We start from the raw sequence: 13,026 nt of genomic DNA, 5'->3' as shown, positions 1-13,026 counted from the left end.
AGGGGGGTTCGGGGAACGCGAGAGCAAACCACGGCGAAGCTGGTCTCCTTCCCCGGTTTGCTCTCACGTTTCCCGAACCCCCGAGCAAGCAGGTCTCCTTCCCTGCGGTTTGCAGGGGGGTTCGGGGAACGCGAGAGCAAACCGCGGCGAAGCTGGTCTCCTTCCCCGGTTTGCTCTCGCGTTCCCCGAACCCCCCTTGAAGCCGCCCAACAGCGCTGCAGTGTGGCCACATCTAACACCACTTGCAGCGCTGGTTGCTGTAAGTGTGGCCACTCTGCAGCGCTGGCCCTATACAGCTGTACTAATACAGCTGTAACAACCAGCGCTGCAAAATTGTAGATGTAGACATACCCTCTGTGTCTCAGTTGCACAGAGGCTTTGAGGCCATGGGCTGAAAAGAAGGAAAAAGAATTCCCTCAGGCCCCTCAAAGCCTAGGGGTAACACTCACCTCTCCTACCTTAAGGGCTGCACTGGGGGAGGGGTGGAAAACACCTTTTCCTGGGAGGCTACAAATTAAATTGGGGAAACAAGTAATGGCATCCTGGATAATTACAGAACCAAGAGCCCTCTACAGCAGTTCCTTGAGGTCCCACCCTGGAACCCAGCACTGGGCTCCTGCTTTGGTACCCACGGTTTGCATGTTGTTAATTCGTAGGACCTAATTTAAGTGCCACGTTTACTGAGGTTTGTTTATTGCGTTTTTTTTAAAAGGGCATTCCCTGGTTGTAAGGAAAGAAACTGACACCTCCGCAGCCCACTGCTGGGAATAAAAAATAGCCCCCCTGAGCCCTCCTGCTCTGCTTTGAAACTGTGATGAATGCTTCCTGCCTCCAGGGCTTAGTTAATGCTAGGTATGGGAGTTGGGGGAGGACTCTTAACTGCAAAGTTAAAACTCAGGCCCAGCTCCTCGGCTGGTGTAAATCAGTGCAGCTCCGTCGAAAGCAACAGAACCATGCTGGGTGACACTGGCCTCTCCTGGATCCTGGATGGTGGTGGTATGCCATGGAGCTGGGCATGCTTACAAACCTGGATGGATGGATAGAGGGAGGTATATGGAGGTGGATGGTTGGATACAGGGAGGTATATAGAGGTGGATGGATGGATAGAGGGGCGTGTATGGGATGATCATAAGAACAGCCATACCGGGTCAGACCAGTGGTCCATCTAGTCCAGTATCCTGTCTTCCTTCAGTGGCCAGGTGCTTCCGAGGGAATGAATAGAACAGGGCAGTCAAGTGATCCATCCCCTGTCGTCCACTCCCAGCTTCTGGCAGGCTAAGGTTTAGGGACACCCAGAGCATGGGGTTGCATCCCTGACCATCTTGGCTAATAGTCTTTGGTGGACCTATCCTCCAGGAACTTATCTAGTTCTTTCTTGAACCCCATTTTGGTTTTGGGGTGGATGGATGGATGGATACCAGTGATGAGATCCCGAGCAGGCTAGAGCCAGCCCTGGCATGAACAATGCTGAATGTAGCAGGACTGATGACTGACCCAACCAGTCTCTTCTGGCCCCTCTGTGTAGAGCTCAGGGACTGGCTGCCATGTCTCATGATCGGTGAATCATGTGCAGGTCATGCTCTCTCTTGGAGATGAATCGCCCTGCAGACAGAGGCTGGCCTGGGGGAGGCAGCAGGATAGATGCTGCGCTGTCAGCCTGAATGTGATGTAAATCAGAGCAGGCAAGAGAAAGCAATGGGCCATTAGCAGCTGGTGCGGGGGTCTTTCCCAGGGCCCAGGAGTCTGGGCACTAATGGAAACACAAACTGTGTGAGAGCGGAAGAGACGGGGGTGAAGAGCCCAGTCTGGGAGCTACTCTCAGGCCGGGTAACTGGATAACCAGGCCGGGTGTCGTTCTCCCCACCCCCACCACCCCCACAGACTTGGTGCATCTGCAGGGAGCCCATGAATGTAGCTGGCTTCCTGCTCCTGTCTCAGTGCAGCTCTTAGCTCAGCACCCACACATGAAGGGGAACAGTGTGGAGTCAAAGACCTCAGCTTGGGGAGGGGAGCCTGCTCCATCCTGGGGGCAGAGGAGGTTTCCTAGGCTGAGCATCAGCTGTCCAGCACCCAGTCGTACCTAAGCCACAGGCCTGAGCCCTGCCTGGGGCAGCACAGCCGTCCTCCTCTGTGAGGTTGGTCCCAAGCAGTTTGGGGTGTTAGAGGCCTTGGAAACCCAAGGCCCTGTCTGCTTGGTGTCACCCTTTTCCAAAGGAGAGGGTATCCTTGGCTGGTATTTCTCCTTCCCTCATGGCTATCTGCACTCCTCCACCCCAGAGGTGGCTGCATGCCAGTGCTGATGTGTGAACCTACAGCTGAAAGTTGTTGTGTATATAGAACATACTTACTGGGTATCTGTCTACTGCTGCCCCCTGCTTGCAGAGTGGAGAACAGCTCAGCCATAATTCACGGACCCTGGTACCATGTGTGCTGTGAGGGGCTGCCAGCTGGCTCCAGCAGCAGGGGCCTGGGGTGGGCACAGGAGGATCTGAGTTCTGTGCCTGCTGTTGTCATGAAGCCCTGAGTGACGGGACAGCCGTGACATTTGGTGGGGCCAGCGATGTTTCTCCACAGCTGAACAAAGCCGGGGATGGGGGGAAGCAGCCCCTCTCTGTGTGTGAGCGAATGCCAGGCCCCCAATCATGGAGGACATGCCAGCAGCCTTGGTGCAGAGACACTGCTGTGGTGACGAGTCTGCAATCCAGCACTTTGTGAAGCAGAGCATGGGCTCTGCAGTCAGCACGTCAGGGTGGGAGGAATTGGATGGGCCCTCAGCTCTCTAGGCCAGTGCTGCGGTTAGCCTGGGGCACCCAGTCTGTGTGGGTGTGGGCACAGTGAGGGTACGGGGTAGAGAATCTCCCCCCATTGGGTGCACAGGTGGCAACTTGCCAATCACTGTTTCTATGAGAAATGGAGAGTCCAGCCATCGTGTGCCATAGGCTGCAGATGGGGTATGAACCCACATTGCAGGCAGCATGCCCGAGGGGCAATGGGGGTCAGGCCCAGCCTGAGGGGGTCAGGCCCAGTGCACATGCTATCACTGAGAGCTGGGGAATCTCAGCTTTCCACAGCCCCCGAACAGCTGTGGCAGCAGCTACTCACTAATTGATCTGAGCTAGAATTCAGTGCTCTCCGGCTGTTCCCACACTCTGGTCTTTCCCAGCAGATCCAGTTTCTGCAGGGCTCACTGACATACACCAGCTCCCAAGGATCATCCACCCTGTGAAAACTGCCCTGCCATCCGCTGATGCCAGCCTGGGATTCTCAATCCCCATGGCAGACTACACAGCTGGAACGTATCTAAGCAGCATGCCAGCCTGTTTCCCCCTCCCGGCATCACCCTCTGTCCTATGATGACGTGAGACCCCTGCAGGGCCACCCAGTCCTGGCACAATGGTGCCATCTTCCAGCAGAGAAGATTTGATTATTATTAGCTGTATGTCAGTAACACTACCAGGATCCGGGCCCCAGTGTGGTAGGTGCTGTGCAAACAGATAGTGAGAGACACTCCCTGCCCCACATTGCCGGCACTCTCAATAGACAACGGCAGGATTTCCATCTTATTTTACAGAAGGGAAACTGAGTCACACGGTAGCTTCAGTGATGTGACCAAGGTCACACAGGGAGTTTGCAGCAGAACTGGGAACTGAACCAAGCTCTTCTGGCTGCTAGTCTAGTACCTTCTCAAACTCATCCTTCCTGAGTGAGAGCAACCTCCCCTCGTGTGTGCTGAGAGCTCATGGCAGCCACTACTATTGCTATCTTCAGTTCAAAGGTGCTTTAAAGAGGCATCTCTCTGGTCACTGAGGGGACCCTGGGGCTTGTTCACCTTCCTCTGCAGTGTGGGGCATGGGTCACTTGGTAAGATTAGGTATGTCTCACTTAATCCCCGGGCATTAACATCTCTCGGTCCTGCCTGTTCTCTGTCACACACAGTTACTTAGGCTCCTGAGGGCTGTAATGCATTGGTCTCATTCTGGTTGTGGGGTTGGTGGCCTGTGATATACAGAAGGTCAGAATGGAGGATCTGTGCTCCCCTCGAGCCTTAAACTCTGTGACTCAGTGCTGAAATGCAGCCATCCCTGGGGTGGAACCTAGCCAGTCTTTGAGCTCTGAAGTGGCAGCTCCACTACGCAGCAGTTTAGGACAGAAAATGAAGAAGAACCCTATACCCACTCCAACCTGCGGCGGGTTTTAGAGTGACAGGATGGGATTGTAGGCGCTGGAATTGGCCAGGACGCTGGAGTTAATGTCCCTGCACTTATGAAAGCCCAGGCCATGAGCTGTCAGCCCCTGGGCTTTATGCTTTACCTGAAAAAATGTACCCTTCTAATGTGGGAGATGCCTCTCATCAGGGTGCACAGCACAGCACCCCTTATCCTCATACTGGGCCATTTCTCCAGCAGATACACAGTAAGAGTGGCCGCTACTGAATCATTGATAGGAAGGTTCTTGCATATCCTCTAGCTACATACTGACCCAGGTGAGCATTGCTTAGCTACTGGGACAATCACGTCCCCAAACACAGCCTGCCTTTCCTTTTGAGCATGTGCGTTAGTGCCTCACATATCCCCTAACCATGACCCATTGTCCTGAACTGTTGTGTTGCTGGATGTGGTTAGAGAGCTGCTGCATTCCACTCCAGAGGTGGCTGCATGTCTGCAGTGGGTGAAGTGATTCCTGCTGGCAAAGATCCTTTGCACTGCAAGGTGCTGTGGCCATTTAAGCCATTCTACTCATGCAGTGAGCCTGACCCGCCACCCCTGCAGCTGTGGCTACACTGCTACTTTAGTCTAGTACAGGTGTGAGCAGCCACACTGCACAGCCCTGTCTGAGCTACTGGGTCCTCACTGGTGCTGTTCTCCCTGCGTGTTGCTAGGACTTCTGCGGGGAATCTCAGTTCAGTGAGCGGAGTTACTCCATGGTTCAGGGACTTGTGGGAGAACTTGTGTGCCCAGAAGAGAGGACTGTCAGTGCTTGAGTGATTTTGCTTGCATCTTCCCTACAGAGTGAGTGGGTCTCCAGCCCCAGTGAAAGTGGTATCCTGGTTCTAGCCCACCCACCCCGCAGCCAGGCCAGCTGGCCTGCATTGAAAACACCACCATACTCAGGCCAGAGTTTTGTGTGTGGATGGGAGGGATAATATGAGCACTATCCAGGTAACAGCTGGGTTAACTCTGCAGTGAAACCATGCCCACAGAGGATAAAAGCCTGCTACTGCTACCTGCTCACTGAGTGACTCCCTTAGCTTAGCAGTAAAAGTCTGAGCTGCAGGTCCTGACTTTGAACCCAGCTGATTATACATGCTCCACAAGATCTTCCTGCTGTGGAGGGGCTCTGTTCTCACTGCACTTTCAAAGGGACGATCCCGTGTGTGCCATCTGCCTTGGAAGAGGGCTTATACCGTGTCAAACAGGGCTAGTGGCTCTCCCTGCCTGGCCCCCAGTGTCCATGTCCTTGCGTTACCACACCTTGGAGGGGGGGCAGTTACAGGTCTAGCCGGGCTAAGAGCGATCAGGGCTGACAGGCCTGGGCAGAGCTGAGTGTGTGTGGGGCCCAGCAGTGGGATACCAGGAGGGATGATTGAGGGGGATGCGTGTTCAGGAGCCCATGCCAGGGATGGCAGCAGGACTGAGGGGCAGCACCAGAGACTAGAGTAGCAAGGAGCATTCCATGGGCAGAGACCTGTAAAGGCAGAACCAGGCGCAGCGTCACCGAGCTGGTGGGGACTCAGGGCTAAGCTAGTGGGGACCAAAGGGCTTCAGGTGAGGAAACCCTGCATCCAGGCAGGGGTCAGACTAGAAGGTCCTGGCGGTCCCTCTTGCCCTGTGGTTCTGGGCTGAGGGGCGCTGGCAGAGCTGCCTGGATGTCATGTGCCGGCTCGTTCCAGCAGAGCCGTGAGAGTCTTAAGCACTAAACTGCCCAAATTCACATTTCTCTTGGTCAGTTGTCATCATTTCTTACCTAAGTGCTAGGAAGCCCCTCACGAACCCCGGGGTCAGGTTTGTTCGGACAGAGCCAGCCCAGCCTATGCTAGTTACTGGGGTGTTTGGGCTCCTGCTGTGGGACCTTTCAGCGGGTGGGAAGCTGCACAACACAGCTCCCCCCCACCCCGCTCTCATCTGTATGTGAGGTTGCTGTGGCAACCCTGCTGCCGGGGAGCAGGAGGAGGTGTCAGCAGGAAGTGCCAGGGCATTGTCTCTAATGCAAACATCTTTAAATAAACCACGGGGAGCGTGGGAGGGGGGGAGAATCTGGGTCATTAGCTGGAGCGATCTGCGTTTGGGAGCCAAATACCATTGAGATGGCAGGTGTGCGGACCCAGGCTGCTGCGATCTGGGCCCAAAGGCAGAGAAGAGCCGCTGCCACTGTGCATCAGGGCTGCCAAAGTAGGCTCAGGAGCTGCTGTGGGGTCGGGTGCCAGGAGAGGGACAGCTTGTAGGAGTGGCAGGCAGCTCTGATGCCACCAGGGGCTGAGTTGCCCTAAGCACCAGCTGAGCAGCATGTACCTGGCCCCTTGCAGGATCAGGTCATGTTTACTCTCGCTACTGCCACATGCTGCAGTAACATCCGCAGAGACGTGGGCAGTGGACACCTGGCCTGAGCAGTCAAGAGATCATGTGTCAGGTCCCCAGAAAATCTTGAGATTGGCTTAAAAATCCTGAGATTTAAAAACAATACTAGCTGTGGGCTCTTAGTCCTCACCTCCTGACGACTGAATCTTCAAGGGTCACAGTTTCATGCTTTTCCTCGCAGCCAAGAGAGGCAGAAACTGGCCATTTTAAAGTGAGTCTAGTGTATTCACATGACTTCTGGAGCTGGGAGATTTACGGCAAATATAGAAGATGTGCGATCAAATCACAAGAGCTGGCAACCGTGGAATTGTAGGATCGGTGTCAGGGATCCGGGCCCTCGTGCCCAGCGTATAGAGCAGGAGTCGATAGCCAGGAATCCGAGCTGAGAGTCAAAGCTGAAGTCAGAAGTCAGAGCCGTGGGTCAGGACCAAGGTATCTGGAGCCAGGCAAGGCAAAAGCAGGGCTGGGAACCAGCAGGCACAGAAGCTATCACAGCTGTGAGCAACTCTTTTGAGCAGCCACCAACCTGCTGCTGCTGGGCTTAAGAGCCAGCCTGCTACTGGCCTGCTGTGCTCATTATATTGTCCAGCGACCGGCTCCGCTGCTGGCCCTGATTCCTAACAATCGGATCCTGGTGGGCACGTAAATCCCCACGAGCAAATGCCTAGCAGGGGGCAGCATTGCTCACCCCAAAACAGCCTTCAGCTCCCCACAAGCCTCCTGGGGAGACCGAGCTGCTTGGTGCAAGCCACATCAGGGTGTGTCGAATGGGGGCCCTGGGCTGGCTCCCATCCAAATGTGCTCCATCGATCTGGTGGCCAGGGCCCCATTGCCAGTTGTAAATATCTAGGCAGGAGCGTGTGGCTCTTTGCAGACCTGGTCTTGGCACAGGGGATCCCACTGACACTCACAGCATCACCCCTGCTCGCATGGGGGAGAGCCTGGCAGGGTTGTCTGCGCCTGCACTTGGGTTATGGCTCAATCAGCAAAAGTTGGGAGGAGGGGTTGGCTCCCACAAGGCCCCTGGAGCCATGGGCCAGACTGGGACTAGCTTTGTTCAAGTGCACTGGAGGGGCTGCAGAGAACCTTCCACTGGTCAGGGGCAGCTGTGTCATAGTCCCTGTTCTTGTCATTGCTGCAGAGGGGCAGGGGAAGGGAGAGACCAGGTCTTGGCCTCACTTTCTTCCACCCTGGCTGGCAGATGTGGCTGGTTGCAGAGCAGGGAGTGTGCCACCCCTCCCAACAGAGGAGCAGCTCCATGCAGCCCCTGGCACAGCGCCGAGGTTCTGTGGCTTCCAGTCGGGCTGTGCCGGAGCAGAAGATGGGACCAGGGAGGGTAGAGGCTGCTCTTGGCTCTGTGTTTGCTCGGACTGAAATAAATCTATAGCCCCATCTTTGGGCCAGCCGAGCCCCTGGCAGCATCTTCCCACAGGGTGAGAGGCAAATGGCGTCTCTTGTGCCTGGAAGGGTTCCTCCTTGATGGAGGAACCCTTCCAGGCACAGATTCCCAGCTGCGTGGCCTGGCTGGAGAGCGGAGAGCAGACTCAGTGTATCTTTCATGGACAGGATTTTTCCCGTGGTCCTGGTCCAGGTCCAGATTTTTCCCTTGGTCCAGCTCGAGTGGGATGCATAGAGCGGTGTAACCCAGGGTGATCTGTGCTGAGGGACTCAGATCCCAAACCCTAGGCCTGTAGCCGTAGGGGCAGGTGGCTGTGGGCTGCACGGAGCTCTGGATCTGGTGGTGTACCTGGATCTGGTGGTCAGAGCAAAGGGGCCGTGGGTGCCGGAAGGTGGGGAAGGACAAGGGGAAACAGGGAGGGTGCAGAGTAGAGTGAGATGCAGGGGACTCAGGTGCAGAACAGATTTGCAGGCCCAGGGGAGGGCTCGGCTGAGTTGGATGCAGGGGCTGCAGCAGGTGCCCCCCAGCACCCCCAGTGAAACACACCCCAGGCCCACGCCTGGTTCCTTAGCCTCTCCAGGCTGGGTCCAAGGCCTGCGAGAAAACCCATGCTTGGACTGGCAGCTGCTCAGCGCTGCAGCTACGCCCGTGCCCAGGACTGGTGGCTGCCGTTTTGCTGGCCGAGGTCTGTCAGCACCATCTTGTGGCTGGATCTAGCAACTGGTGGAGGTGGAAGAAAGGCAGGTGTGTCTGTGCTGGGGGTGGGAGAGGGCTGGGGGAAGGGAGAGGAGCTGGCTGGGAGAGGTGTAAAACAGAGGGATGAGGCTAGTTGCTTTACCAGCCAATCCACCAGCCCAAGGGACTGGTTTCTGCTTCAGGGGCCTCCCATCCCTTCACTTTGGGAACTGCTTTTCTCCGTGAGTCAGGCCGAGTGCAGTCAGTGCCATGCAAGCTGCTTCCCCACAGCTCTGTTGGTGCCCCTCAGTCCCCACCCGCAGGCCCCTGTTATTCTACCCAGCAGACAGTTATGCTGACACCCAGCCTGCAGTCCCCTACTGTGAGCACCTCCTCCCACATCAGCACTGCCAATGCCCCTAAGCCCTGTCCTCTCCCCTATGGGCTACCATGGATTAGACCCCTCTCTGCTTGGCAACACTTTTGATTAAGGTCCTTAAATATGCCTGGGCTGTCATTAAGATTTAGTAAGACAGTTATTGCCTGGGGTTTAATAACCAGTTAATTATTAAACGGTATTTATGGAAGCCTGGCAGGTATATAATAGATGCACAGACATTGACACCAACCCCATGCCGATGAATTCTTTACCTTTGAATTGTTGTTCTTCCCTGGGCATGTTTCTCATTATCAAAGAGTGTTTGTTTAAAAGGCTGGGAGGCTCAGGGACCTGGAAACAGGATACTCCAGGCTTGTGAAGTGAGTCAGTTCCGTTAGCTCCATTTTAAGCCTTGTTGAGACTAGGTTTTAATTTGACCAGTTGAACACACATTGAAGGCATGCTGCCTTGTCTACACTGGGCTGTTAACACACATCAGCTAAGACCTGTTAACATCACACCTTGAATACCAGTCTAGACAAAGCCCCTGTTTAACACCTTTCGCTCCATTCTAGCAAGTCAAGATGTAGCCTAGAATCTGGCCTGGGCAGTAACGCAACCTCTCAAATCAAGCTAAAAATGCTAAGCTGCGTCCATAGTGGTGTTCAGCAGGGTTTTCAGTCGAGTTAAACTAGCTTCATTGAGCTAACGTTTTCCCAGCATCTTTATCAGCGATCTGGAAGACATTATAAAATCAGAGTGCGGATGACACACAAACCAATGGAGTACATAGATATGTTGTGATTGCATTTATGTAGATTGTCAAGTGTGTTCATCTAAGTGTCTTACCCATGCCAGAGTGGAGGAAAAGGCATTGTGCAAGTCCATGAAGGAGCCAGACAGCCCTTGCCAATGGATGCAACCTGCCAGTCTGTGCCCTGCATGTTCTACCTGGCCACAGCAGCCAAAAGGAAGGCCCCATGTGTGGCCATTAGCAACACATCTGGTGGTGTGAACCATCAAAACTAGGGGGCTGGACTGTTAGGTCCATCACAAAATAGGCACTGGCCACATTTGAAGCTTGCCAGCTAGTACGCAACCTGGAGGTGCCATCAAGGTTCCTCAAGGGAACTGGGTGTCTTGAGCTCAGACAGAGACTCAGTGGATTAAACGCATCTTGGAACCGGGGTAGAAGTGGCATGACTTGTTAAACAGTGGTAAGGACAGTTCAGTGCTGCACAGGGAGCTAGGCTCACCTGAGCGATGTGCATTTTCAGATAGCCAAATCCAGGGTCATGCGTCTAGGAACCAAGACTCTAGGTCACTCCTGTAAGGTGGAGGAAAGCAGTGAGGGAAAAGGGTTTTGGGGTCATGGCGGAAAGCGAATGAACATGAGCTCCCAGTGCGATGCTGTGGCTAAGAGATCCTTGGATGGATGATTTTGTGTGGGAGTGTGTTACTGTGTGTATATTACCCTGCCTGTGTGTTGTATGGGGCAGTGTGTAGTACACGTGTATTACAGTGTGTGTATGTAATACACTATCGCTCACGTTGCCTCCTGACAAAGCACAATGCTGCCTGTATTATTTCTATGGAGTGGGCAAGCCACCCTCCTCTGCCTCCCAATGCAGATGCTTCATTGCATGCTGGGTACTTAGCTGTTGTTTACATGTCGCTTCTGTGCGTTACCATGGCAATTGCAAAAGTGTTGGTTGCCACATTACAGTAAAAGAAGCCATAATTATCTCCCCTCCCCCACCACCAACCTGCCTGTCAACTAAATTGTCACTACATTTGAATGAGAAAAAAACCCAGTCCCGACTGAAAGGGCTGGAAATTGTGGATCAAAGCGCTGGCGTCACGGTCGTTAACAGCTGGCATGGAGGGGGGGGGTGTCTGACTTGTGATTGCTTTGAGAGGGAGACTTAATGCAGGTCCCACCTCCCCCTGTGCCAAGCACCTGCCCCCAGCCTTTCCACACATCCCCACGGGTTTCTGCCCAGAGCCAGTGCAGGAGCCCTGCTGAACTGGATCCAGCTTGGCATGGGCTCTGGCTGATCCAAGGGGAAGGGGGCAGGATTCCGCCTGCAGAGGATGAACCTCATTCAGAGATGGAGACACCAGACCATCCGCTCCGGCCAGCCTGTGCTCAGTGCAAAGCCAGAGGGTCTTCAAGCCACTCGTATGGTCCTCTGATGCTGGGGACAGCCTGGGGTGAGTTATACCCAAATGCCCAGCACCAGGTGAAGGATTTCCACAGCCACACCCCGTTCCTTGATATGTGGGGGGCTTTGGCTTGTACCTGCCTATGGGTGGCTAAGCTGGCGTCACTGACACCTTCCCTTCCTTAGTCCCTTCTGCTTGGAGGGGACAGAGGTGGTTTACTGGGTTTTTCTACCTCTTTCCCCCCAGAAAAGGGTATGCACTGACTGCATCCCCCATCTGCCCTGGCGTCCCGTTCTCTCACACACACTCGCCCTCTCTCTGATGGGGTCTGAATCAACCCAGCAGCCTCTTCTGGAGCTTGTCCTGCTAAATTTCCAACAGCTCCGTCTTGGCCGATTCAGCGGGTTTTGAACTGGCAACCTATCGAGCCTAAATCTCTGAGCTTGGCTTGTTACAGCCACATATGTAACACGTCCTAGCCAGAGGCTACAGCCTTGCGTCTGGTGTTGAGACAGGGGAGAGGGTATGGGAATTTTCTTGGGGCGGGGAGTAAGAAAGCCCTGGTAGCAAGTGAGCCCCATTCAGGGGATGGAAAATCCCAGTGGTCTGTAGATCCGGATTTTCCCTACCGAATCCTGGAGCAGCCCCACTGACAGGGCCCAGGAGCGGTGACAGGGAAACGACTACGCATGAAAGCTGCCTGCCACCCGCGGGCTGGGATTGCAGGCTGCCTGACGGTATAGCGCATGAGTGATTAGCAGTAGCTGATCTCCAGATAGCAGCAGCTCAAGTCAGCTCAGAATTGGCATGTATATGTTGTGAGGCACAAGACGGGAATCAGAGTGGTGTGATTCTAAGGTTCTGTCTCTTGGGATCTGGGAGGGCTGGGAGCACTTTGGCAAGACTCCAGCACACTTACCCGGATCACCTTGGTGGGTGAAGGGGCTGGGGTATATAATGATTGGCAGGGGTGTTACAGGGGGCCCCTGTCCATGCTGCTTTCTGGTGGGGTTAGGCGCAGGGCCAGAGAGCTTCCCCATAAGACCATGGCTTTGCCGAACAGGAACAGCAGCGACTCTGCAAGGTGAGGTCGTAGATCTTGAATATAACGCCCTGCTCCAACGTCAGGACTCACGGATTCCCTCCCTGCTGCTCAGCCTCACCTCTCTGGCTTCACAGGCCACACCAAGCCCCTGGCATGTTGGGGCTCTGCCATCTGGAAATCAATGGTGCCATCGATCGGGCGGTAAAGTCATTCGTCTGGGCAGAGAATGGCAATCAAATGACCGTTTTTATACTCGATTAAGCCCTGCTTGACCCAGCCAGCGTGAAACATGCCCTGCTCCCACACTCAATCCTGCGGCACATGGCTCCTCTAAGCTGACGTGGGGCAATCCGGGGAAGCAAAGAATCTGGCTCAGCGGGTGGAGAGGGAGAGGAGCTGATAAGATGCTGTGTGACTCTCACTAACACTGGAGCCTGGGGACACTGATACCCAAGGTGACTGGAGACACCTCTCCCCCGCCCCCAGCTGGGCTGTGCAGAGAGGGGCTCATCCTGGAAGTGCCCTGGGGCTGCTCCATATCTCTTGTGGAGAGCCAAGAAGCCTGGAAGCGTGTGTGTTTGTGTGTGTGCGCGTGCGCGTGTGTTGTCCTGGCAATATGATTCCTGCTTCCCTGTTGATTACAGCTGATAAATACCAACAGCATGTCTGGGAGATGTCCCAGAACAGCTCCTACCTCTTGCACAGAATTGAACCTTACTCACGAGGGCCTGGAAATATTCACTGACCAGCTCCACAGCTCAACAGATGCCCAGGACCCATGATCGCT

General features: G+C 54.6%; 2 protein-coding genes across 12 annotated transcripts in view; one reads left to right on the top strand and one right to left on the bottom strand.

The window, feature by feature from the left end:
- Nucleotides 1-13,026, bottom strand: part of PPP1R12B (protein phosphatase 1 regulatory subunit 12B) — a 602,395-nt gene that overhangs the window by 70,366 nt on the left and 519,003 nt on the right. The window lies entirely within an intron of this gene.
- NAV1 (neuron navigator 1) overlaps nucleotides 1-13,026 on the top strand; it is a 285,045-nt gene that overhangs the window by 165,243 nt on the left and 106,776 nt on the right. The window contains exon 1 of one of the 9 annotated variants that reach the window (XM_050956067.1): nucleotides 11,162-11,242. The exons of the other annotated variants lie outside the window; for them this stretch is intronic. Within the exon in view, the coding sequence (XP_050812024.1) occupies nucleotides 11,224-11,242 (19 nt within the window). The 5' untranslated portion in view covers nucleotides 11,162-11,223. Of the gene's footprint in view, nucleotides 1-11,161; nucleotides 11,243-13,026 lie in introns of those variants that run through there. 9 annotated transcript variants of the gene reach the window in all.

Source organism: Gopherus flavomarginatus, chromosome 5, assembly GCF_025201925.1.
Source record: "Gopherus flavomarginatus isolate rGopFla2 chromosome 5, rGopFla2.mat.asm, whole genome shotgun sequence".
Lineage (NCBI taxonomy): Eukaryota > Metazoa > Chordata > Testudines > Testudinidae > Gopherus > Gopherus flavomarginatus.
The sequence above is the reverse complement of the archived record's forward strand: the minus strand, read 5'-3'. Positions and strand labels throughout refer to the sequence as shown.